The sequence below is a fragment of the Pelodiscus sinensis genome, chromosome 31, assembly GCF_049634645.1.
Source record: "Pelodiscus sinensis isolate JC-2024 chromosome 31, ASM4963464v1, whole genome shotgun sequence".
In the NCBI taxonomy this organism is placed as follows: Eukaryota; Metazoa; Chordata; order Testudines; family Trionychidae; genus Pelodiscus; species Pelodiscus sinensis.
Genome location: NC_134741.1, coordinates 4692353 through 4718743, shown reverse-complemented (window position 1 = coordinate 4718743; position 26391 = coordinate 4692353). Strand labels below are relative to the sequence as shown.

General features: G+C 50.8%; 1 protein-coding gene across 7 annotated transcripts; it reads right to left on the bottom strand.

Moving 5' to 3' along the window:
• Positions 1 to 1044: 1044 nt before the first annotated feature.
• LOC106731977 (uncharacterized) lies at positions 1045 to 20854 on the bottom strand. Of its 7 annotated transcripts, none has more exons than XM_075913036.1 (10): positions 20359 to 20854; positions 19552 to 20012; positions 18931 to 19026; positions 16540 to 16770; positions 16207 to 16229; positions 15390 to 15505; positions 14776 to 14835; positions 11899 to 12099; positions 9101 to 9214; positions 1045 to 8814 (listed from the first exon to the last, which is right to left on the bottom strand). In XM_075913036.1, the coding sequence occupies exons 2-10, from the start codon at positions 19921 to 19923 to the stop codon at positions 7487 to 7489; spliced, it is 2541 nt and encodes an 846-aa protein (XP_075769151.1). In that variant the 5' UTR covers positions 19924 to 20012; positions 20359 to 20854; the 3' UTR covers positions 1045 to 7486. The 7 variants fall into 7 exon arrangements, with proteins under 7 accessions (XP_075769151.1, XP_075769149.1, XP_075769150.1 ...); XM_075913034.1 differs by having other exon boundaries at positions 20405 to 20853; XM_075913035.1 differs by having other exon boundaries at positions 20329 to 20406.
• Positions 20855 to 26391: the final 5537 nt, after the last annotated feature.

Genomic DNA, 26391 nt, shown 5'->3' with positions numbered 1-26391 from the left:
AGGAACTGCAGCTTCTCCTCTCTTTGGTTCTACTGAAGTTGGACCCCAGGACTAGACTATTTCTTTCTAAAACCCTGGTGAAAGCTGAGGGTGAATTGCTTATAGTCTGAGAATGTGAGTTAAGGAAGGGCATCAACCAGCATGGGGCTTGAACCCATGACCCTGAGATTAAGAGCCTCATGCTCTAGCCACTGAGCTAGCTAAAAAGTGTGCAAGTGGCCTTCTCATAGCCAAGCACAGTGTAGCAGGAGCCAAGTAGTCTCAACTGCCTGACTCAAGGCTCTTTCTTGCTCATAATGTGGGTTTCTGGTCTGTGGGGAGGTGCGAGCTCAAACCCCACTCCTGACACACGCACTTCTTTCCCCACAAGGAACAGCCTCATTTTCATCTCTCCAGTGAGAGAAGGGCCCCAGAGTCTCCCAGCAGGGCTCTGGCCTGTTCTCTGCAAAATGTCCAACCTGTTTCATTTTCTGCAGGAACGAGTGGGATCCATGCACCCTGTTCCCCAGTGACAAGTATGTGTCCTGTCCTCTCCCCCCTTTCCACAGACACAGCAGGCCAGGGGGATATGATCCTCCAGTGGCTCCTTCCTACTTGACCTCCCACAAAGCTGGAGTGAAAAGCTGCTGGCAGGAGTACTGACTGAAGGAAGGTTGCAGGTGGAGCACAATAAACTTAACTGGAGAAGTGCTGCCTTTACAGGCCAGAGGTAGCAGGATTCACTCCCATCTTCTCCTGCCTGCGCCTTGGTGCTGAGGGACCGGCCCCTTTCCTGCTGCCCCAACTCTTATTCCCACAATGCACTTTGTGCAGGGGCCATTGGTTTTTGTGCCAAGGTACATGGCTGGGAGCCAGGACTCAGGGCCCTTCCCCAAATACACAAATCCCCCCCTCTGACCTGCTCACACTGTCTGGCTGCCTCCAGCATGGGCTAAGCTCAGGGGCCAGGTGGGTGACCTGCCTTGCAACTGTAATATCATCAGACCCCTCCCACCCACCCGCTTTGTCTGGCAACAGTGCTCCAGTGGGCCTCAGACACCCAGCAAGAGGAAAAAAACCATGTTTTTAAAACCTCAGTGCATGGAAGACAAAGCACCAAGATTTCACAGTACCCAACCCAACCCCAGCAAGTCCCACTCAGATCTGAGCTCAGATTACAGGATTCAGAGCCCTGAGTGCTGCCCCTTACACCATTGGACCTGGGCAGCTAGTACTCTTAGTTCTCAGGCTGGCCTCTGTTTTCCTGGCTTCCCGCCAGCTGCTTCATCTCTCAGGACTGCTGCTTTCAGGACAATTCCCTTGTTAGAACCAGTCACACTCTGGGGTCCATGAGGATCCATCCCGCATGAAATGTGTGTTACACAAAAGTCTCTTGTTCCTGGCCCAGTTCCCAACACTGGATGCAAACGCATGGTTGCTATGGGGGTGTAGCAAGTGCCCCCTTACATAGTGGATTATTTTTAATTAAACATTTGCATCTCCATTTGTGTCACATTTTGGATTTCTATTAAACAGGGATTCTTAAAATGACCACAAACCCCTAATGTGTTCCTGCGCCAATGCATATAAACCAGGCAAACCCAGCCCTCAGCTGGAACCAGTTCAAACCCGCTGTGTGTTTGGTTTCTGTTTCCGTCCATTCCACAAGGGAGAGATCTGGATGCCCATTGGCAAACCACAGAGCTATTACTAGTCACCCAGCTGTTTGGCAGACAGTATTTAAGGGCAATACACTCAAGTGAAGTACTGGTGTTTTGTGTTCAATCCTACTCTAAAACAGTGATTTATACTTGCTTTATCTTTACAATTAACTTATAAAGCTGGAGTCCCAGCCCAGAGGCCAGTGAGGAAGGGAGCAGTTAAAATGCTCCTTTATGTCTTCTCTCCTCAAAAATCCACCCTCCTTTCTTACGCATCTGCCGCTGTGCCAGGCTCCCTCAAGCAGAGGGAGAAATGGGGTGATAACCTGATGTAGATATGAAATGCTGACGACCCTCACTCCATTTAGTGGCTCTGTCATAACGTAACCTAAACACGGTTATAACATTGCTTTTTAATGAGGTAGAACAATTAAACCGAACACCCTCACCCAGGGGAGATGCAGAGAGCAGAAGTTTCCTGCCTCCCTCAGCTTGTCTGGCTTCTCGGCCCCTTTCTTGCCTCTCTTTCCCAGCTGAGCTGACCGAGGGGCTGAAAGGGACTGCCGCTGCTGCTGGCAGGGAAGAAGATGGGCAACAAGACTCTGGAAGCAAGAGGGGTAAAGGGTCCAAACCTCTCTGTACCAGTCTGCCTGGAATCCTGGCCACCCCAGCATTCACTCTGATGAGGCCATAATATGCGAGAGGGAGTTTTGACTAGTCCCCGTCTCTCAGCTGCAATCCCAACTCCCACAGGGTTCACTAGAAGGGTACAGCCTGGTAGGGCCTGAAAACCACTGCTCTAGGTGAAGTTTGAACTCACAAGCTCAGCCTGTTTTCTATGACTATTACTTTATAGGTACTGGACACTGACCCATTGCACCACTGGAGCACTTTCTCCAAAGTCCTCAGATTGTGAAAGTCAAGAAGCACAAAGTGGAATTGAAGCAAAGGGGGCAAGAAGATCAGTTCTCAAGGTTTTCCAACAAACCAACATCTCACCAGCAGATCCCACAGAGATTTGAACTCAGCTTGTAGGATTCAAAGTCCTGACTGCTGCCCCCTTACGCCATAGGACCATCACTCTGTTACATACATGAGTTTCTCAGCTGGCATCTGATCCTCTGATCTCCCTTTTTTTCCATTCAGCTGTTTCACCTCTCCAGACCCTGCCCCATCTGTATGTGGCCTCATGGGAACTATCTGGCTCCCTCTCCAGCAGAGGAAGGAGAAATGTTGCCATGTGTTACACACGTTGCCACTGTACAGACATCGTCCCAGTATCCTCCTACCCTGAGCTCCATGGGACAGGGAGAAGCTCCAAGAGATGGCTCCCCTGGGATCATGTCTCACATGGATCCAAAGGCTGGGGGCTCCCAGATCCACCCTACAGATGGGAATGCTAGTTCCTAGAAGCTCCCACCTAGAAACCCGTGAGTGAGGGTTCACAAAGAAGGTGGGGGAAGAGTAGTTGCAGAGGTTTTTGGGTGGGAGAGTGCAGCTTCTTGGCTGTTGAGAAGTTCAAGAGCAGCAAAGGGAGAGGAGGGGAAGTGGCTGCCAGACACTCTGCATGGCCCCAGGAACTGTACCAAGAGCTGTCCTTGTGTTTCTTGCTTTAAAGTGTTGCTTCTCAGCCATTTGGCTAAGATCAAGCACTTCCCATGTCTTGGAAAGGATGAAAAGTAGTGAGAGACAGCATATACCTCCCCACATTATATTAGCTGGGAATCAAACCCAGGTTAACTGCTTGGAAGGCAACTGTGCTCACCCCTATACCACCAATCCCTGTGCTTAGCATGGCTGTGAAAATTAGTGAGGGAAGTCCATGTCTGCCATGACATGCTGGAGGCAAAAGGGTGCCCGTGTGGTCTGGGTAAAGCATAACTTCTTGCCCGATTGGCAAAGATCAGGAGTGGTGATGTTGGGGTAGTAGCAGCTCTGTATTCTCTGTGGTGTGAGGAATTGGGTGGCAGAGGAGTCCCAGAGGTTTCTGGGTGGGTGAGTACAGATTCTCAGCTCTTGGGCTGGGTTCAAGAGCAGCAAAGGGAGAGACAGGGAAGTGGCTGCTGGACACGCTGTGTGGCCCAGGGATAAGGACCAACAGCTGTCTTCATATTTTTTGCCATAAAGCCTTGTTTCTTGGCTGTTTGGCTAAGATAAGAACATAAGAACGGCCGTACTGGGTCAGACCAAAGGTCCATCTAGCCCAGTATCCTGTCTGCCGACAGTGGCCAGCACCAGGTGCCCCAGAGAGGGTGGACTGAAGACAATGATCAAGCGATTTGTCTCCTGCCATCCCTCTCCAGAGGCCAAGGACACCATTTTATCCCCTGGCTAATAGCCTTTTATGGACCTAACCTCCATGAATTTATCCAGCTTCTCTTTAAACTCTACTATAGTCCTAGCCTTCACAGCCTCCTCTGGCAAGGAGTTCCACAGGTTTACTACATGCTGTGTAAAGAAGAACTTTCTTTTATTAGTTTTAAACCTGCTACCCATTAATTTCATTTGGTGTCCTCTAGTTCTGCTATTTACGGAACTAATAAATAACTTTTCTTTGTCTGCCCTCTCCACACCACTCATGATTTTATAGACCTCTATCATATCACCCCTCAGTCTCCTCTTTTCTAAACTGAAAAGTCCCAGTCGCTTTAACCTCTCCTCATATGGGACCCGTTCCAAACCCCTAATCATTTTAGTTGCCCTTTTCTGAACCCTTTCCAAGGCCAAAATATCTTTTTTGAGGTGAGGAGACCACATCTGTACACAGTATTCAAGATGTGGGCGGCCCATAGTTTCATACAGGGGCAGTAAGATATTCAGGGTCTTATTTTCTATCCCGTTCCTAATAATTCCTAGCATTTGCCCGCTGCTGCACACTGCATGGAAGTTTTCAGAGAACTGTCCACGATAACTCCAAGATCTCTTTCCTGATTTGTCATAACCAAATTAGCCCCCAACATACTGTACGTATAGTTGGGGTTATTTTTCCCGATGTGCATTACTTTACACTTATCCACATTAAATTTCATTTGCCATTTTGTTGCCCAATCACTCAGTTTGGTGAGATCTTCTTGGAGTCCCTCACAGTCTGCTTCTGTCTTGACTATCCTAAACAGTTTTGTATCATCTCCAAACTTTACTACCTCACTGCTTACCCCTTTCTCCAGATCATTTATGAATAAGTTGAAAAGGACTGGTCCCAGGACTGACCCTTAGGGGACACCACTAGTTACCCCTCTCCAATCTGAAAATTTACCATTTATTCCTACCCTTTGTTTCCTGTCTTTTAACCAGTTCTCAATCCAAGAAAGGACCTTCCCTCTTATCCCATGGCTATGTAATTTACACAAGAGCCTTTGATGAGGGACCTTGTCAAAGGCTTTCTGAAAATCAAAGTATAGTATATCTACTGGATCCCCCTTGTCTGCATGTTTGTTAACCCCTTCAAAGAACTCTAATAGATTAGTAAAACAGGATTTCCCTTTACAGAAAGCATGTTGACTTTTGTCCAACAAATTATGTTCTTGTACGTGCTTCACAATTTTATTCTTCACTATTGTTTCGACTAATTTGCCCAGTACTGAAGTTAGACTTACCGGTTTGTAATTGCCAGGATTGCCTCTAGAGCCTTTTTAAAATATTGGTGTCACGTTGGCTACCTTCCAGTCATTAGGTACGGAAGCCGATTTAAAGGATAAGTTAGTATCCACAGATAATAGCTCAGCAATTTCCCATTTGAGTTCTTTTAGAACCCTTGGATGAATGCCATCCGGTCCCGGAGATTTGTTAACATTAAATTTTTCTATTTGTTCCAAAACCTCCTCTAATGACACTTCAATCCGGGACAGTTCCTCTGATTCATCACCCCCAAAGGAAGGTGCAGATTCAGGAATCTCCCCAATGTCCTCAGCCGTGAAGACTGAAGCAAAGAAATCATTTAGTTTCTCTGCAATGGCTTTATCGTCCTTGATTGCTCCTTTTTTAGCTCGATCATCTAGGGGACCCACAGGTTTTATAGCAGGCTTCCTGCTTCCAATGTACTTAAAAAACATTTTATTTCTTTTTGAGTTTTTGGCTAGCTGTTCCTCAAAATCTTTTTTTGCTTTTCTTATTACATTTTTACCTTTGATTTGATAGTGTTTATGTTCCTTTCTATTTATCTCACTAGGATTGAACTTTCACTTCTGAAAATATACCTTTTTGTCCCTCACTGCTTCTTTTACATGGTGGTTAAGCCATGGTGACACTTTTTTAGGTCTCTTGCTATGTTTTTTAATTTGGGATATACATTTAAGTTGGGCCTCTATTATGGTGTCTTTAAAAAGTTTCCATGCAGCTTTCAGGGATTTGGCTCTAGTCACTGTGCCTTTTAATTTCTGTTTAACTAACCTCCTCATTTTTGTGTAATTCCCCATTTTGAAATTAAATGCCGGGGTGCTGGACTGCTGAGGTGTTTTTCCCACCACAGGAAAGTTGAATGTTATTATATTATGGTCACTATTCCCAAGCGGTCCTGTAACGGTTATTTCCTGGACCTGATCCTGCACTCCACTCAGGACTAAATCGTGAATTGCCTCTCCCCTTGTGGGTTCCTGCACCAGCTGCTCCAAGGAGCAGTCATTTAAGCCATTGAGAAATTTTCTCTCTGCTTCTCTTCCTGAGGTGACATGTATCCAGTCAATATGGGGGTAGTTAAAATCTCCCATTATTATAGAGTTCTTTATTTTGGTAGCCTCTCTAATCTCCCTCAGCATTTCAATGTCAGTATCGCTGTCCTGGTCAATTGGTCGGTAATATATCCCTACTGCTAATTTCTTATTATTGGAGCATGGAATTACTATCCATAGCGATTCTATTCAACATGTTCATTCACTTAATATTTTTATTTCATTTGATTCTACATTATCTTTCACATATATTGCCACTCCGCCACCCACCTGGACTGCTCTATCCTTTCTACATATTTTATATCCCAGTATGATTGTGTCCCACAGATTTTCCTCATTCCACCAGGTTTCAGTGATGCCTATTATGTCAATCTCCTCCTTTAATACAAGGTACTCTAGTTCACCCATCTTATTAGTCAGACTCCTAGCATTTGTGTACAAGCACTTTAAAAATTTGCCACTGCATATTTGTTTGCCCTTCCCTGATGCACTGGATTCTTTTGTATGTGGTTATTTGTCTACTCTGGCCCATGGTTTGCCCTCTCCTCTCTTCTCTCTCTGACTACAACTTAGAGAGTCTCTATCAATGGATTCTCCTCTAAGAGAAGTCTCCCTCCGATTCACATGCATCTCCACACCAATCAGCTTTCCGAAACTTTTCTTGCACAAAAGGCCAGTGTGGACAGGCAACATGAATTTCTTGCGCAAGAAGCCCCATGGATAAAATGGCACATCTTTTACACAAAGGCACATGCCAGTGTAGATGTTCTCTTGCTCAAATACACTAATGCAAAAACTCATGTAAAAGAGTATTTGCGCAAAATCTTGCCAATACACATTGGCAGTAGCCAATTACTCTAATGCAGGGGGTAAGGAATGGTGCCCCTGGCCTCTGTTTGTCAAAGGCTAGGAGACAAATTGCCTCATTATGATCTTTGGTCTACCCCCTCTGGGGCACCTGGTACTGGCCACTGTCGAAAAAAAGGATACTAGGCTAGGTGGACCTTTGGTCTGACCCAGTATGGCTGTTTTTATGTTAAAGTTAGACCTGTGTTTGAAGCCTTTTCTGCAATCAGAGCTGTTATGAGGAGACTCTCTTGTATGTTTTATCTGATGGTTAGTAGGGCTGGAGCACCAACTAAATCTTTCCCTGCAGTCAGAGCAGGTGAAGGGTCTCTCTCATGTGTGGGTTCTCCTATGTATAACAAGGTGTGAGCTTCTACTGAAGCTTTTCCCACAGTCAGAGCAGGTAAAGGGTTTCTCTCCTATGTGGGTTCTTCTATGTCTACCAAGCACTGATTTCTGACTGAAGCGTCTCCCGCAGTCAAAGCAATTGAAAGGTTTCTCTCCTGTGTGAGTTCTCCTATGTTTAACAAGGTCTGATCTCTCCATAAAGCTTTTCCCACAGTCAGAGCAATTGAAAGGTTTCTCTCCTGTGTGGGTTCTCCTATGTCTAATGAGGTTTGAGTTCTTCCTGAAGCTTTTCCCACAGTCAGAGCAATTGAAAGGTTTCTCCCCTGTGTGGGTCCTCCTATGGATAACAAACTCTGAACTTGTACTATAGCTTTTCTGGCAGTCAAAGCAATGGAAAGGTTTCTCTCCTGTGTGGGTCCTCCTATGTCTAACAAGGTGCGACCTCTGATTGAAGCTTTTCCCACAGTCAGAGCAGCTGAATGATTTCTCTCCTGTGTGGTTTCTTCTATGTCTAACAAGGTATGAGCTGCGACTGAAGCTTTTCCCACAGTCAGAGCAATGGAAAGGTTTGTCTCCTGTGTGGGTCCTCCTATGGTTAACAAGGTATGAGCTGCGACTGAAGCTTTTCCCACAGTCAGAGCAATGGAAAGGTTTGTCTCCTGAGTGGGTCCTCCTATGGTTAATAAGGTGTGAAATCTGACGGAAGCTTTTCCCGCAGTCAGAGCAGTTGAAGGGTTTCTCCCCTGTATGGGCTCTCCTATGTGTAACAAGGTGTGAGCTGCTCAGAAAGCTTTTCCCACAGTCAGAGCAATTGAAAGGTTTGTCTTCTGTGTGGGTCCTCCTATGTCTTACAAGGTGATCACTTCTACTGAAGCTTTTCCCACAGTCAGAGTAGTTATGGGGTGTCTCTCTTGTATGTATTTTCTGATGGTTCGTAAAGTGAGAGTGCTGACTGAGGCTTTTCCCAGAGTGAGAGCACTTCAAGGGCTTCTCTCTCATACGGGCTCTTTGATGTTCAATAAGAGTTTCACAATCACTACAAATGCAGGGTGACTGTTGATGGGAGATTTTCTGTTGAACAGTTTCCGTGTTACTTTTCTCCCCTCTGCTTCTGTGACTGTATTTACCCTGTCCCTCTCCTGGATGGTTTCCATGCTGCCTTTCTGGGCTATGCTGACTCTCGCAAGTCTCTCCCTGCTCATGTATGTGGGAAACATGCCCTTCAGGTCTTCCCAGTAACATCTCACATGGAGACACTTGCTCCGATCCATCCTGCTGAACAAGATCATGGTTCTCAGTCAGCATCCCATCACCTGTTGTGATAGATAAATAATCCAGATTGGAGTTATTGTCTATGATGAGCTGAAAGAAAACTCTGAAAGAGGAAAGGAAAAGGGGACACGCTAAAATAATGACTGAATTATCATGAGCTTAGCCCCCTTCACAACTCTTCCACAGAGGAGAGATCCCAGCCTCTCCCCACCCACCACACTCTGGCTCAAGTTGAAGACAGACTGAAAAGTGAGATAGACTACATGAAAACACACAAGTTACACCTGCTATAAGCTGGTTTCTGAGGCAATTTAAATGATTGCTCACCTGTGTGGGTGCCACTGATGATCTCCCCTTCCTTATAGCTCTGGTGATCTGGGACCTGCAACTCCTCCTCTCGCTCCACCCAGGAGATCACATGAGCTTCAGAGAGTGGAAATCCTGTTTGGAGAGCAATTAATCAAGTGCTAATCTTGTTCATTAAGGTCTCTGCCATTACTGCTTCCAGAGTCAGGATCGGAGTCACCCATCCAGAGAGGCTCCTTTCCCCACCTTGCAGAGAATGGGATCTGGCTGATACAAGAGCCCAGGACACACACACCTGCAGTAAAGGTGCACCCCCCCCCCCCCCACCTTGAGAATGGCCCAGCTCTTTCCCAGGGGGAGCTGAGCACTCTGCTGCACTCTCTAGGGTACAACTCAGTCCCCCTCAAAGCCCATTCCATCCCCCCATCCCCAGTATCTCTGGGCAGGACAGGAACACACTGCTCAGAAGGGGAGCTCTAGGGAGGGCTGGCAGGTCTGACACCAAGGCCCCCAGACAGGGCTCAGACTGTAGTGACCACATGCCAGGTCACTAGGACTTGGAGAGGAAGGACTAGCTCTTGCTTCCCAAGGATCTGTCCACAAAGCTCCTGGCTGGTGGGCTGGGCTCCCCCTGCTCTTTGGCTCAGATGTTCTACTTGGGCCAGAAGGAGGCAGAGGAGGTTGTCGAAGCAGCTAAGTGAATCCTTGGCAGGCTGCTTCAGGCCCTGCCTATGCTCCTAACCCCGACTACCTGTGTCTGGGTGGGCCCTGCTAGCTGCCCACAACAGCTGCCATTCCCACGGCTGCCCAGGGTGGCGCTAGGCTTCTCCAGCGACCAGCCAGGGTGAAGCTGGGTCGTGCTGCTTCTCTGATGCTTGGGGCTGTTACTCAGCTCCTCGTCTGTAGCCTTGGTTCTACTTTGCCAGCAGAAGTCTTTGTGTGGTTTCCCAGTCTGCCTCTTCCGGCGAGCCTGGCCTTTGATTTGGGAGGCACAGAATCTACCACATTTGCACCTTGTAAGCGCCTTCCCCTGAGCTTTGCCTCCACCCCTTCTTGGACCTGCATTTAGTGTTTGGAAGAGCCACCTGTGATGTCACCATGGAGATCATTGTGCTACCACTGTTACACAATCGCAAGAAACCTTGTGCGAAGTGTGCTGTGTGCCGAGTCAATGGGAAAATTCTGATCTGATGACTATGATTATCTTGTTTATGTCCATTATTTTGTAACTAAAACAAGCCAGGTTTTGGCAGAATGGTGGAGCACTGGGTACCAACTAACCAAGAAATCACATTCCTGAGCAGGATGAGGGCAATCAACTCAACGCTCTCTGCAGGAACTGCAAACACACAGTCCTCACAAATAGCTCACTGACCCTTGTGCACATGAACAGGATGAGGGGATAATGGATATGGATGTTTTTCTCAAACAAACAGGCAGAAGGCCAAAGGGGGTAGCAACACATGGAACGCAACATGCATTTTGTTTGTGTCAATGTGAGAGGAGGGGCAAAGCCACAGGAGGGGCATGTTGATACTGGCTGAGGGGCAGTGTTCTAGCTGCTAACTGAGCTGGTACCATTATTGGGTTGGGACAAGTCTCGTTATACCTGTGCCTGAGGAGCTGGGACACTAGCACCCTGCTCCTTTCACAATAAACCTGGCCGAGTGCTTTAGCCTCCGAATGGAGCTTAGGTCTTTCTTAGCGGCAACCCTGTGGTGTGCTGCACGCTCTGCCAGTGCCACTGGCATCAAGGCTCCAGAAAGAGCCGCACTGAATAAGCCATATCAACGCTCTGTGGCACTAGTAGCAATTCTAATGGCACTGCAGTTGCTGAGGGAAGCAAAATTATCAATCACAGCAGCACCTGGGAACTCTGATGTAAATCAGGACCCCATTATGCTATCACAGTGCTCATATGGAGCTAAGCATCACCCCTCTTTAGTGTAGGTATCCTTCCCAGCCCTGAGAAACAGGGACACACTATAAAAGCTAGTAAAGAGATAAATGACCACACAGAGCATCTAAGAGACTTGATCAAGGTCACACAGGAAGATTGTGATGAGCAGAGAACTGAACACAGGTCTCCTGAAGATAAAGCCAGACATTCACACAGGAAGAAAAAGTCCCTACCCAAAGATATTTCACTCTAAAAACACAACACAGATGACGTGATTTATCTCTACTGCACACAGAGGCAAGTGAGCCCCAGAGAGAATGAAGCTGAAGTTTTGAAAGGAAACCCAGCCTGTGTCTGAAATGCAAGGAGAGCTCTGCTCACGTTTCTCTACTACAGAGCTACCTCGGACAAAATACTCACAGAGCGTGAACTGCCTCATCCACCCTCCCTCAGCCCCAGTATCCAGCCCCTCCCACTGGTAAGAACAGCATGTCACACAGATTAGCTAGAAGCAGGGAAGGACTCTGGGAACCACACCCTTCTTCCAGTGGCTGAGCACACTGCCACATGGGGACCCTGCAGCCACTAACAGCAGCCAGACCCAGACCTCTAGTACCTGCTGTTCCTGCCTGAGCCCTTCCATTCACACCTCTGGTCAAGGCACAAGATGGGCAAGATGGGGGGCAGAAGCGCAGTGAGACCTTAGGTGTGGGAAGAGCCACACCATTGTTACATCCCTGAACCTGCTTTCCCTGGGAGTGGGCACGGAGGGGACAGTCTTTCACACAAGAGCCAGGATTATTATGGCAGATACTCCTGACATTGGGGGCAGAGGCAATGAATAACCCTGAACCAAACCCAACCCAGATGCTCCAGAGCCCACCCAGCTGCTGTTACCCAAGGAGGCAGGAATCCTTACTCAGCCAGCTCACAGCCTCATAATTTTCCTGCATCACATCCCAGTAGAGGGCTCTCTGGCCCAGGTCCAGCAGAGCCCATTCCTCCTCAGAGAAATACACAGCCACCTCCTCGAAGCTCACAGGCTCTGCCATGGCCATTTCCTTTCCCTGGCTCTGCAGGCCAGGGGCTGAGCTGGAGTCAGACATGGGTGTTCTGCAGCCTGGCAGGGGGAGAAGAGGAATTGGAGACATTTCAGAAGAGGCTTTAATCCTTTCCAAGCCCCCATTCTTCCCAGACTCTGTCCGTGGTGACACACACGCTAGACTCTGCCATTGTGGGCAAAAGTTTTAGTCTAGATATTCCATAAACAGCGCACAGGAGTTAGATCCCAAATACACATTCATTTCTGTCTGTACAGGCAGTCCCCGGGTTACGTACAAGATAGGGACTGTAGGTTTGTTCTTAAGTTGAATTTGTATGTAAGTTGGAACTGGTACATATTGTAGGGGAAACTCTAGCCAAACATTTCTCCAGAGCTCAGTTTTATTCTCCCACACCCCACTTCCCTCAGTCCTTTATTCTCAAGCTGAGGTGTCTGCTGTGAAAAGCCGCTCTGCATCTCCCTGGTCTGCTGGGGGAGGGGGCGCTAGCTTCGCGTCTCCTTGGTCTGCTGGGGGGAAGCAGCTAGTGCGGGGTTGCCTCACCCCGTTTGTAAGTAGGGATCCAATGTAAGTCGGATCCATGTAACCCGGGGACTGCCTGTACCTGGCTTGTGTTACAACATTACTGAGTCTGTAACAATGGGATTTAGTTCTCAGCACCCAGTGTTTCTGATAAGCCACATATTCATCTGCCTGACCATGGACGTAGGTTAAATGTAGGCTGCTGTATTTAAAACCCTTAGTCTTCATTCACTGATTTGCAGCACAAACTTTTCTCTCTCATCTGAAAGACGTTATAAACTCTTTCCACAACAGAGTCAGTGAAATTAACACCACCATTCAGATGTTTATTATTAAACATGTGTGCTGAGTGTTAGCAGGATGAGATCTTAAAATTAAAGAAGATATTCTCAGTCATGCAGTCTGACCCCCTCAGTGGCACAAGCCATTGCACTTAGTCCAGTTACCCAGGCACAAAGCTCTGTTTCCCCACAGTAGCTGTGTCTAGACTGGCAAGTTTTTCCACAAAAGAAGCTGCTTTTGCTGAAAAACTTGCCAGCTGTCTACACTGGCCGCTTGAATTTCTGCAAGAACAGACGATCTCATGTAAGAAATCAATGCTTCTTGTAGAAATACTATGCTGCTCCCGTTCAGGCAAAAGTCCTTTTGCGCAAGAGGGCCAGTGTAGACAGCAGAGATTTGTTTTGCACAAAAAAGCCCCGATTGCAAAAATGGCAATCGGGGCTTTTTTACGCAAAAGCGCGTCTAGATTGGCAAGGACGCTTTTCCGCCAAAAGTGCTTTTGCGGAAAAGCGGCCGTACCAGTCTAGACACTCTTTTCCGCAAATGCTTTTAATGGAAAACTTTTCCGTTAAAAGCATTTGCGGAAAATCATGCCAGTCTAGACATAGCCAGTGCTTTCTAGAAAGTCCCCCAGTGATTTGAAGACATCAGGAGATGGAGAATCCACCAGCTTTTTGCTCCTTTGTTTCAGTAGCTAATCCTCTTCCCTGTCGAACATTTTTGCCTTTTCTCCAGCCTAAAATAGTCTGGCTTCAGCTTTCACTTACTTGGCTCTCACTGAGCCTTATCCAGTCAACGGCGTGGGCAATACATTTTGATGGGGGGCCAAATGGAATGTGGCTGAGAGCTGCACTCTTCCATGACATTAATGCAGGGTCTGGGATGAACGTTGGGAGAAGGAAGCAAGCTTGAGGTAAGGGTTTGGGATGCAGGACAGATAGAGGGGGTCTAGGAGGGAGTTTGGGTGAAGGAGGCAGGCTGTGATTTAGGACACTGGATTCGCCAACTACTCATTAGATATTTAAAGTAACTTCAATTTAGGTAAGTGGCTGAGTGGACTAATAAGGGGTTGTGGGTTTCTGACCACAGAGAGCTCTTGCATATATAGATGCAGGAGGAGTACAGAGTTTGGGCATGGTGAGTGTGGGGCAGGAGTGCGGAGCAGAGATTAGGAGGGGAAGGGAGAGGTTGGGGTGGCAAAGGCAAGTCCTGGACAGGAGATTTATCTGAGTGACTCCTGGCCAGAGGCCAAGCACCTCAGGAAGGCAGGGAGCCTGCCCGACCCTCTCACAGGCTGCAGGGCCATGTGCATGTGTGAATAATTATGACCCAGAGGGGAGGGAGCGCGGTGCTTTGTTTCTGGCCAGAAACCAGCCAATGAGATTGTCCTGGGGGGTGGAAACAGCACCTGAAGCCTTCCCCCCTCCCCTCCAGGCTCACAGTTGCTTTCTGAGGGACTTGTAGATGGGGAGTGGCATCTGTGGGCTGGATCCGATGGCTTGGCGGGGTGGATCCGACCCATGGGCTGTATTTTGCCCAGGCCTGCACTAGACATAACAGCCTTTGGGGATCCAGAAGTTTCTTGCCTTGAACGAACTGATATAGTGGAAGCCAGGCAGCTCACTGCCTATTTATTGTTTGAAACCAACCCCATATTGAAACTGAGCAGTGAAATCTGAGCTTGAAGGTGTTGTCCACTGTGCGCTTTAACTTCACCCCTTTAGCATCACAAACCCATAGACCAGTGTTTCTCCAAGTGTTCACAGGTCCCCATGCAGTGCCCCTGGGTCTCCTCACTGATCAGTGCGTGAGAAATAAGGCTGTGTGCACCGTGGTCACTGGGTCTGGTTGATAACTTCAATGACAATCCCATGAGGATGTTTTCACTGGAATTTTCTCATCATTTAAAGACTCTCCACCTGCAAACTCACCCTGTCTGAAAGCTCCCAGGGATTTTCCTCTTGCTCTCTCCAGTGTAGAGGGCAGCGTCTCTGGTGGGGGAAGGGATAAGGGAGGTGAGACTCCAGGCACTCCTCTTTATAACAATGTCCCCTCTCTGAACTCTGCATTTCAATTGTATCAGAGACCAGACAGAGACACACTCAGGAATGGAGTATGAAAGAGTCTGAAACTTTCATTTCCTCTCTCACTCGGGCACCTCCCAGCAATGGAGCCAACATCCCCGCAACCTGTCCCAGGAGAGACAAGCTGTAAGTGAGATTTACTTTTCCCTCCTCACTCTCTCCCACTTGGTTTCTCATTCAATTACTGCTTGTCATAACCTGGAGCTGTGGTGGTGGGACACGTGGCCAACACAGTAACTTTAACCATTTTGATCTCTGAATGGGAGGTCCAGAGTTTGCAAACCCCTGGCTCTATCTCCAAGTAGCTGGGTCTGTTCAATCAGTGTCTCTAAGGACAGCAGAGTGATGGGGCCGTCATTCTCCACGTGGGAATTGAGGCAGAGGAATATTGGCTTCAGAGGCCAGATTCAATGGTCTCAGATAATTTAACCACTTTCCCCTCATCCATCCCTTCCAGGTACCTTTGAACTCCCTCAGAGTCTCTGACAGAGCAATCGTTTTCTGAGAAAAACTGCTGACTTGTTCTTCCAGTTCAGGGGAACTCTCCTCTGGCAGCTGGAATTGCCCCATCTCACACCTGGACAGAAACAATTCAATGTGATTGTATGTCGTTTACTGCTGATAACTTCTGGCTAGTAAGTCTCAGCTCTAACAGGCCTGGAGTTAGAATTCCTCCAATTTCCCCAATCTGAGAGCAGGGACAACACAGTCCATGGCCATGCAAATTTCCCCTGAAAGGCCCCATTGCTGTTCTTCATGTCTGGCCTGAGGAGACTGGCTGGAGGACAAAAGGGGAATTGAGTCTTCATGGCCAACTCACTCCTTGGCCTTCAGGCACTGAAACACAAGAGGTTCCCAGGTGAAGGACTGAAGGAATCTGTCCAATAGGGACTAGACTAAGACACCAGCTCCACCCTCCCCCAGCTCCTCCCACACAGGTCCCCAAACAGCCCTCAGGTGGGACGGACTCTTGGTCCTTGCTGCCCCGGGCTGACTGTGCCCAGTGCCCAGCATTGACAGGCCCATGTTCCACCCCACAGTTCGGAGGTAGCCAATCCACAGGGAGGTGACAGCTCCAGGAAACACTTGAGGTCAGACTGTGCCCTGAATGGGGAATTCCAGAGTCTGCTGTGCGAGAGTGTGACCCGCAGAATTAAATAAATGAAAAATATTCGTATCTAACATCTGGCTGTAGAGCCCTGTGGAGATGTGGTGCTAACATCAGCTCCAAGCTCTTTCCCTGTGCTGTGCAGCGTGAGGGGAGTGAGAGCCACATACCTAATCAGGGTGCTTCTGATGTCCTAGAAAAAAAAGACACAGAAAAGACTCTCAGCCCCATTGGACACACACAGGGGACATCAGGGAAGGGATTTTGCAAACATGGGAAGAGAGGCCCTGCCCTGGCCCCAGGAAAATGGATCCCCTGAGCGAATGGGACTTTACAATCTCTAGTAGCTCTGTGCCTGTAACTTTACAAAGCACAGCAATTACTCACATGGCAGCAATGCACATGGAGTTACACCCAGATCTGACAACTGGACCTCAGCACTTGTGATTCAGGAGCCTCCCTTCCCTGTGTGGGGAGCTGGGATGTTTCTCCCGCAGTCTCACCTTCAGGAGTTCATTTGCTGGCTTCTGACATGTCCCCTCCAGCTCACTGATCCGCTCGCTGAGATGGGAAATCTGAGCAGAGAGTTTCCTGACAGTGTCATTCTGGAGCCTCCCAATCTCCTCATCCAGCTTCTCCAGCTGGGCCAGCAGGAGTCGCTCTTGTTCCTCCAGGAACTGCCGCAGCTGCTGAAACTCAGCCACAATCATCTGCCTCTCGGCTTGGGACCATTTCTGTATGAAAACAGGGAAAGGGCTGGTCAAGGGCATGAAAGGAGCCCAGGGCCCTTTCATGGAGAGCTGAGTGTGCAGCAGGGAGAATTTCTTGGAAAACCCTAAAATGTGTGACATTTGACTCTACTTTGTGGTTAGTAGGCAGAGGTGGCTCTCCCAGCATCTCCTTTGGCCCCTGTGTCCCCCTGAAAGGAATTTTCCCATGTCTGTCATGGGCAGCTATGACGTACTGTTGGTACCTTGCTGGTTGCTGGGCTTGGGCTGTGGGTGACCCCCACTGGTTACTGTCTGTACCACGGCCCAGCAGAGTAGCTGATGGTCAGGGAGGTAACCTGTTCGACCAGTTACCTCCCAGGGAGAGGAACAAAGGAAGGTGGAATGCCGCCACTGCCTGGGGGGTAGGGTTGGAAGGGACTTTTTTTAGTGTCGGCCTAGGAAGCAGGGGAGAAGGAGCTAGGGAGGGGGCTGGGATTGTAGGGCCCAGTCACCCCCTATCTCAAGGGGGGGCACTGCGGCCTCCTAGCCCAGTTCCTGAAACCAGATTACATCTGTGCTGTGCTGTATCCTGGAGAAGCAATAAACTCCCTCTATTCTACTGGCTAGTGGAGTCTGTTCGTGCCACTACAGGGGTGCAGGAGGCGGGGGACCCCGATGTGCCGCCACCGTAGCATCTTTTGTTATTCATGGGCTCTGGAAATTCAGACCCTGAGCAGCATGAGGCAGGACTCAGCACCACCCTGACAGAGATACCCTGGGAGGAAAAAGAAGGAAACATGTTAATGTACCAAGTGAGCAGAGAGCCCTTCAGGGGGACACTCAGCTCCTTTGGGGAGGATGTCTGGGAAAGCCACAAAGGCTGGACTCATGCAGGGCCGCATTATGACTTTCGTGGGCCCTAGGCACTTTTACCTTCATGGGCCCTTTCTTCCATAAAAAAAAAATATATTAAAAATGATATTTTACGACTGCGTTGGTATAAAGACGAATCTAAGCCAGCCTGGATTATATTCGTCTTTATACCAACGCAGTCGAAGTATCAGATACTTCGACTGCGCTGAGGCAAAGTTGGCCTCCTATCCGCCATCATTCAATTGGCGCCTATGGCCGAAGCCATATTGGCAATACAATTTACAGTCACTAAGCTTCTCACTATAGTACAAAATAATAGTGCATATATCAAAGTGTTCTCCGTTTTGTTTACTTAAAAGGTATGTATTATAATTAATTTCATCAGTAAGTTATCTCTTTAGGTTAGTGATTACCTTATATAATTTATTAATTTTGCAAATACGGGATTGTTATTCACTAAATACGTGTGAATAAATTTGAATGGAATGAAGTGCACATGTATATTTTATTGTGTTTATATTGGGTGCTTAATTATAACATTTGAAAAAAACCGTTACATCTCAAATATACTCACCTTAGTTCAGAATTGATAAGTAGTTCCATAAAATTATTATATGTATACATGTGCAAGAAAGTATTCGGTAAAAATGCAAATGTGTATTACTGATGGAAATTCCGTTATGGTGTAATATCCGATTGTTGAGTTGAGCTCCAACTTTCGATTTGAATTATTGCAATTAATAATATAATATAAACAATTACATTTTTAAATACTGTGATTTTTTTTGTATTTTAATAAACATTTTTCTGAGCCCTAAAAATTTCGTGGACACAAGGTACTTATGCCTTCGTGGGCCCCTCCCACCATAATAATATCAATATTAAAAATTATTTTTGATATAACTTTAACTACTTCAACATTTTATTTTTTTTCTTTTTTAGGCAAAATTTAATACATTTTCGTGGGCCCTAAAAGATTCATTTTTTTTCTGATGTGAGAAAAAATTAAAACATTTTCTTCGACCCTAAAAGTTCATTTTTTTCTTCTGATTTTAAAAGAAATTAAAACATTTTTGTGGGCCCCTAAAAGTATTGTGGACCCTAGGCACTGTGCCTAATGAATAAGTTGGCCCTGGACTCATGCACTGACATGGATGCTCAAGGCCTTTCTACACATGGATCTCACCCTGCAATCCACGATCCAGGAGAAACACAAACAAGCCCAACCTCACCAAGGCCACACAGGAGTCTGCGTCCTAACACAGCCCTCCCAATACCAGTCCTTGCTGGTCCATAGCCGCAGGCACCTACCAGATACTCCTGGCATTTCCCTTCTGCTGTTGTTTTCCTTCCCAGCACCTGCTCTCTCTCTTCCCTCAGAGTCTTCAAATGGGCCTCCAATTTTTCCTGAAGAAACAGATATAAGCATGAGAGCAAACCCCATCAGATGTTGGGAGCCCATCTGTCTGCCTTTAAGAGAGTCCCTGTTTTGTGGAGTTCTGCCCCTGTTCACCAAGGACTTAGCCCTGGACATGGTTTTGTCCGTAGAAGGAGACTGCGGATGCAGCACGACACCTGCGAGGGCGGGGGAAGGATCAGTGGTAGCACCTTTAAAAAGAATGATGCACGTGGGGATTAGGGAGGTAAAAAATGGTTAACAATACTAATCATTAACAGATTACAATTTTATCAATGACAGTATTTTTTAACCTGCTGACAGGTAGGGCTGATAGTGGAAATGGGCTCTCCTGGGCCAGGGATCTCTCTCGAGGTCTGCCTGGGGTGGCCACAAGGACTGCTGGCTGATGGGAACTCCCAGCAGCTGCAGACTGACATTAGCTACCAGAGGGAAGCAGGCACTGGTGGGGCAGTGGGGAATTTAACCAGTAACTAGCACTGATAATTAAAATGCACTGGACAGCCACTCTGTACCTTGTACTCCTGGGCAGCTTCCTTTATGGGCAGCACCCTGGGAGCCTGGGATCTGTCACACACCACACAGATGGGAGTTTGAGTCTCTTCACAGAACAGCTTCAGAGCCTCCTGGTGCTCCCCACACACCCCGTCCCATCTTGCTCTCTGTGCTGCCTGGAAACTCAGCGGCTTGGCTAGTTCCACCACGTTTGCCAGCTGCCGGTTGGGCCGGAGGGGTCCCTGCTGCTCAGTGTCTCGGCCCTGAGGGCTGAGGGGGGCCTGGCAGGAATTGTGCCCACACTCCAGAGGGACAGGGGCTGTGAAATCCTCCAGGCAGACGGGACACGGCGCTTCCTCCCGGAAAGTTTGCACATGGTTCTCTGCAGCCATGGCTGCCTCTGGGCTGGGGAGCAGAGGCCGTGTCACTTCCTGGAGCTCAGCAATAGCCGGGCAGGTCCAGGGGCCTGAGGGCACCAGCACTGAGAATAAAAAAAAAAATCAAAATTAAAAAACGAAAAAGCCCCCAAATCTTCACTCACCGCTGCCCCAGCCAGATCCTCCCCTGGGCCCCTCAGCCACCTGCCCCAGCCAGACCCCCGCCCGTCTCTGCGCCCCTCAGAGCAGGGCCCCTCCTCACCCCGTGTTAATATCCCCCCCCCCACAGCCCCTCTGTGCGCCCCCGGCCCGCCCAGACACCCTGCGCGGCGGGAGAATCAGGAAGCCCGACGGAGGGACCGCGGGGGGGGGGGGGGGCGCCCCGATACCTAACACCGCCTCCTCCCCCAGCCCCCTCACGCCGGGCCGCCCCCTCCGCGCTGGGCCAACCCCGCAGCGAGTAACGGCGCCAACGGCCCCTCGCAACGGCTCCCACCTCAGGGCGCGCGGCGCGTGACGTTACTGCGGCCGCCGCGGGGCGGGCGGGGAGTGACGGGCGGGGACGCACTAAACTGCCGACTGCGGGGTGTAGAACGGGGCGGGCGCGGTCAGACCGCGCATGCGCAGCGGGCTAGTGACCCCGCTCAGAGTCCAGCGCCCGGGGTTTAGCTCAGCCCGCGAGCTGCCCGGCCACGCCCCCAGCGCCGCAGTGCAGCCCCTGTCCCTCCGGCGCCCCAGCACTCGGCGTGGCAGCCACTGGCCGCAGCGGGAGCCCGACGGCCCCCGCCCCCCACTGTGACGTTGCTTGCTCCGCCCCTTGCTCTCGCTCCGATTGACAAGGGTTCCCCGGGCTGTCACGCCTCCGTGGCCGCATCATCAGTGACGTAAATTGCCCCGCCCCTTGCTCTCCCGCCCGGGTGACGGGGATTCCTCTGGCCCTGCTGTCACGCCGGGAGTGACGGGGCTGCCCAGAGACGATGGGGGCGGGGCCGGGGCTCCACGAACCAATGAGAGCAGGAGCCCAACGGACCCCTCCCCCCACTGTGACGTTGATTGCTCCGCCCCTTGCTCTCCCTCCGATTGACAAGGGTTTCCCGGGCTGTCACGCCCCAGTGACGTACAATTGCCCGCCCCCGTGGCTGCATCATCAGTGACGTAATTGCCCCGCCCCTTGCTCTCCCGCCCGGGTGACGGGGATTCCTCTGGCCCAGCTGTCAGGCCGGGAGCGACGGGGCTGCCCAGAGACTCGGCGGGGCAGGGATTCGGAAGGGGGCGGGGCCGGGGCTCCACGAACCAATGAGAGCGCGGAGCCCAGTGACCCGCCTGCTGCCGCCTCCCCCTCCGGCCGAGACACGGACCCGCCTCTCGGGCCACTGGGGCGGGAGCGCGCGGACTCGGCCGGGCTCGGGCCCCGGAACGTGTCACCTGCGGGGGGGGGGGGGGCCGGGTCCTCGCCCTGGGCAGGCGCCCCCCCCTCGGTGACCGTGACAATCCCCCTGCGAGCCCCTCACAGCCCTTCCTGCGAGCCCGCCCCCCCCCCGAACCTTCCTCTTCATCCCCCGGGGCTTTGGCAGACACCCCGATATCCTGCAAAGCCCCGCTCTGAAGTGCCCCTGGGCTCTGTTTGCAGGACGCTGGGAACGGGCCGCGGGGGGCGGGTCATTTGGGGATCCCTGTTCTGTTCCCTCCCCCTGGGGCACCCGCACTGGGCAGACAGGACACTGGGCTGGGGGGGCCTTTGTCTGACCCAGCCTGGCTGCTCCTGCGTGCATGGGACCCATTAATTTTGGCAGCGCTAGTGACACTGAGGCTCCTTTAGAACGAGCCAGAGCAGCCTGAGCGCACGTCAGAATCAGGCCCCGGAAACATGGATTCCAGCTGGAATAAGTGTTTGGCCTGAGAATTGAATGTCACTGGGCTTGGAGGGAGCAGATGCCAGCGAACCTCGATTTCACTCTCCGCTCACAAACCGAGGGGAAAAATCTTTCCCTTCATAGTACCTGAAAGTTCCACACAGGCCCAGAAAGAGCCAGGCTGCTTGAGAACTTCTTATCCTTGAAGGACTTTGACTTGATCTGTTTTGAGAGTCACATTAACAATTTGTGGTTTAATAATAAAGATTTTCCTGTTTGAATCTCAGTGTCTGTCACTGAATAGTTACTGTCTGAGCCAAGTACTGCCTGCCCCTCCCCCTAGCATTTCCCACTGCTGTGAAAATTGAACATGGTAAAACTGCAACTGAAAGCATGTAACTAGATCCATATAAATACTCAACTGTTACTTTATCTGTCAACATCACACATCAAACACAATGAATTCTGCACAAGATTGACTCTCACTCTTTATAGGCACAGTTCTGGGAGCTGAGCAGCCCAGCCTGGTGGATTCTGGGGAACATGTGACGCCCCAGAGACTCGCCACACCAGCCCAGGGGCAGGTGCCAGAGCCCGAGTGTGGGACATTGATCACCAAAGCCTCCAGAGCTGAGATGTCTCCTGCTGGCTCTTCCCCTTCCAGGAAACAGCCTGAGTCAGCTCCAGGGAGGGGAACAGCCCATTTTTGCTGGTGGCAGGTAGAGCCTGAGCTCAGGAAATTGAAACTGATCCTCTTCCCCAGCCCAGAGGTAGCCATGGCCGCAGCGAGCACAGTGGAAAGTCTCAGAATGGAAGTAACTTGTCCTGTCTGCCTGGAGTATTTCATGGACCCGGTGATCACAGCCTGCGGGCATAATTTCTGCTGCACCTGCCTCAGACGGTGCTGGGAAAGACCCGACCCAGCCATCCCCTGCCCGCTGTGCAGGGACCCTGTGCAGCAGGGATCCCTCCAGCCCAACAGGCAGCTGGCAAACATGGTGGAGCTAGTCAGGCAGCTCCGTTTTCAGGTAATGAAGGGAGCGGGCACAGGTGGGATATGTGGGGAGCACTAGGAAGCGCTGAAGCTGTTCTGTGAGGAGGATCAAGCCGAGAGTCCTGTGTGCACCAAGCGCACATGGTGCTGCCCATCTGCGGGGAATTACTCTAAGTTTTAGTCACTGGCTAATTTCCCTGACTGTTCTCTGGTCCAGTGCAACTCACCAACCAGCTGAAGCCTGCCTGTCTTGGGAGAAGCTGGGGGGCAACAGAGGCCAAATTCCAAGTCTTTAAAGATACCAGATGTGAGAAACTTCTCTGAGATGCTCAGCGAAATCCTTCTGTACTCAGCCCCCCTTGGGGGAAATGAGGACCCGTTACCGAATGGGAGGCGTATGAATCAGTGGCAGGCTGACCAATGGCTCAGCCTGGAGAAGGGAGAAGGGAGGTTAGAAGCTGTTGGTGTTACAGATTTGATGACTAGAATTTAATGTTATTACTTGTATTTGCTTCACAGTAACCCTCAGGAACCCCACATGAGATCCAGGCTCTGCACAAAACCCAGCCAGGGACAATCCCTGCCCTGAGCAGTTTACAATCTAGAGCCGTGGTCCCCAACACGGTGCCCGCGGGCGCCATGGCGCCCGCGGGGGCATTTGCATGCGCCCGCCAGGTGCTCCGGGCTGGTGTGGCCCCGGGCACATGGCGCGGCGCTTGCGGGGAGCGTCGGCCCCGGGCGCGTGGCGCTTGTGGGGGGGGGAAGCGCTGGCCCCGGCCCCAGGTGTGTGGCGCTTGCGGGGGGAAGCGCTGGCCCTGGGCGCACGGCGCTTGCGGGGGGGGGGGAGCGCCGGCCCCGGGCGCGCAGCGCTTGCAGGAGGGGAGGGGGAGGAGCGCCGGCCCCGGGCGCGCGGCTATGGGGGGGCCCCGGCCCCGGGCGTGTGGCTATGGGGGAGCCCCGGCCCCGGGCAAGCGGCTATGGGGGGACCCCAGCCCCGGGCATGCGGCTATGGGGGGGCCACCCCCGGGCATGCGGCTATGGTGGGGGCGCCCCCAGGCGCGCAAGTGTCCCTGCCCCATGGCGCCCGGCGGGCGAATGGCCACGCCCCCTGGCGCCCGACAACCTCAAAAGGTTGGGGACCACTGGTCTAGAGAAACAAAAGTTGGGAAGAAAACTGAGGCACAAAGGGCAGAGAAAGGAGGGTGAATCAGCTAGGTGGTTAGTGGCTGCAGGCAGTTTAGAACCCCAGTTTCTCTAAATGCAGTTCACAACCTTGGCCTCAGGGCTGAAACATGTTGGTTAGGAGAGAAAGATGCCCAACAGAGAGCGGCAGTTTCCCACTGAGATGCTGAACTCCTGGGCTGCTCCAGGAGGGGTTAAACTCAGATGCTGTGACCGGCACTAGAGGAGATCACTGGGCTGAACACTGTGTGGGACCCAGGAACCTCGAGTCCACCCACCACAGGACTCCAGGCAGCACAGGGCCATGCCAGGCACCACTGGGATCAGACTGGGTTGGACCAAAACTACCCCCAGGTTGGAGCAGCCTGGTGTGAGTCTGACCTGTGACAGGCAGCCTTTGGGAATCTCCCAGAATGCACTGCTGCCAGCAGCTGTACCAGGCACTGGGGCAGTGGGTACCTGCCCCAAGGGCATTACCACTGCAGGGCAGCGCTGGGGCAAATTCCAGCCACCCTGAACAGAAATCAACCTGTTTAATTAAGGGAGTCACAGACCCATCCGCAGAGCACAGGACATGCCCACGCCTGCCTGCCGGGCCCCCACCACCTGCATTGGTCGGCCTCTGTGGGCCTGTCCCTGCCTCTGTCAGACCATCCCCACCTACGTCATTCTATGTGGAGGTGCCGCCCTCTCCTGCCCCCATCCTCAGCCTCAGTCCCCTGAGCTACGGCTACGCTGTAGCCTTCTTCCGGAAAAGCTTATGCAAATGAAGCGCAGCGTGGAATATCGTCATGCTTCATTTGAATAATTAATTAGCATCCCCTTTTATGCAAGAGGCTTTTGCGCAAAAAGGAGCTGTGTAGACAGCAGATAGAGGCAGCAAAGTGGAAACGGAAAAGTGGAAAAGTGGATACTTGAAAGCGGCAGCGATGCACAGCTGAGCCTGGGATCAGCTGTGTGACACTGCTGCTTTGAAACGCCAAGGCAGCGTTCAAAGGGGCAGCACTGCTGAGCTGACCCCTGGCTTGGTGTTTCAAAGTGGCAGCGCTGCACAGCTGATTCCAGGCTCAGCTGAGCATCGCTGCGCGTGTGGAGCCCGGGGTCAGCTAGGGACTCCACAGCTGGTCTCAAGTTCCACGTGGCATTTCAAAGCAGCAGCGCAGCATGGAGCCCGGGGTCAGCAGGGGACTCTGACTCCCACTGGGGACTCTTGTGCATTTCAAAGCAGGCACCCACCTGCAGCCCGGAGTCAGCGGGACTTCCCACTTGCCCTGGGCTGCATGCGGAGTTCTGCATTCCTCCTTTGAAACGTACTAGAACCCCAGCGGGAGCTCCTTTACATTTAAAAGGAGGAATGCAGAAGTGCCTATTGACTAATCGAGTGGTCAAGGGAAATTCCATCGACTACTCGACTAGAGAATTAACCACTAGTTAGCATCCTGAGTTTCTCCATGATCTTGGGTGTGGACAGGCCCTGAGCTTCCATATCAGGGGATGAGTTAATGTCCAGCCCTGGTGGCTTTCCCAGAAATCCTCCCCCAATGACCTGCATGTCCCCGGCAAGGGCTGTCTGCTGGGTTTGTCATTTCCTGCACTAACGGGTTTGCTTCTGTGTACTCCCTGGCTGTGTCTAGACTGGCCAGTTTTTCCAGAAAATCAGCCGCTTTTCCAGAAAAACTTGGCAGCTGTCTACACTGGCCGCTTGAATTTCTGCAAAAGCACTGACTTCCTACTGTAAGAAATCAGTGCTTTTTGTGGAAATACTATGCTGCTCCCGTTCGGGCAAAAGTCCCTTTTGCGCAAAAGGGCCAGCTGAGATTTCTTTTTGCGCAAAAGTGCGTCTAGATTGGCCACGGATGCTTTTCCGCAAAAAGTGCTTTTGCGGAAAAGCGTCCGTACCAATCTAGATGCTCTTTTCAGCAAATGCTTTTAACAGAAAACTTTTCTGTTAAAAGCACTTCCGGAAAATCATGCCAGTCTAGACGTAGCCCCTGGGTATCTGCACCAGTGTGGGGCTGAGCAGTGTTCCCAGTACACTGAGTGCTTGGGCAGCAGCTCAGGAGTGATCCAGATGCTGCCCAGCTGTCCACAGCTAGGTGTTGTTTCAGCTGGTGGTGCACATTTACACATGACTCAGTGCACATAGAAAAATTAATTCAACACATTGAAGAGAACCTGGCTGCTGAGTCCTGCCTCCTGCTGTTCCCAGAGCCCATGAATAACAGAACATGCTGCCCATGACAGACATGGAAACATCCCTTTCAGAGGGACACAGGGCCCAAAGGGGAAACAGATGCCTCAGCCTAGTACCCATAGGATGGAGCCACATGTCAGAAATCTGTGGGTTTGCCAAGTTCTCCCTGCTGCGCACTCAGCTCCCCACGAAAGGGCCCCGGGCTCCATCCATGTCCCCGACCAGCCCTTTCCCTGTTTTCATTCAGCAACAGACAGAAA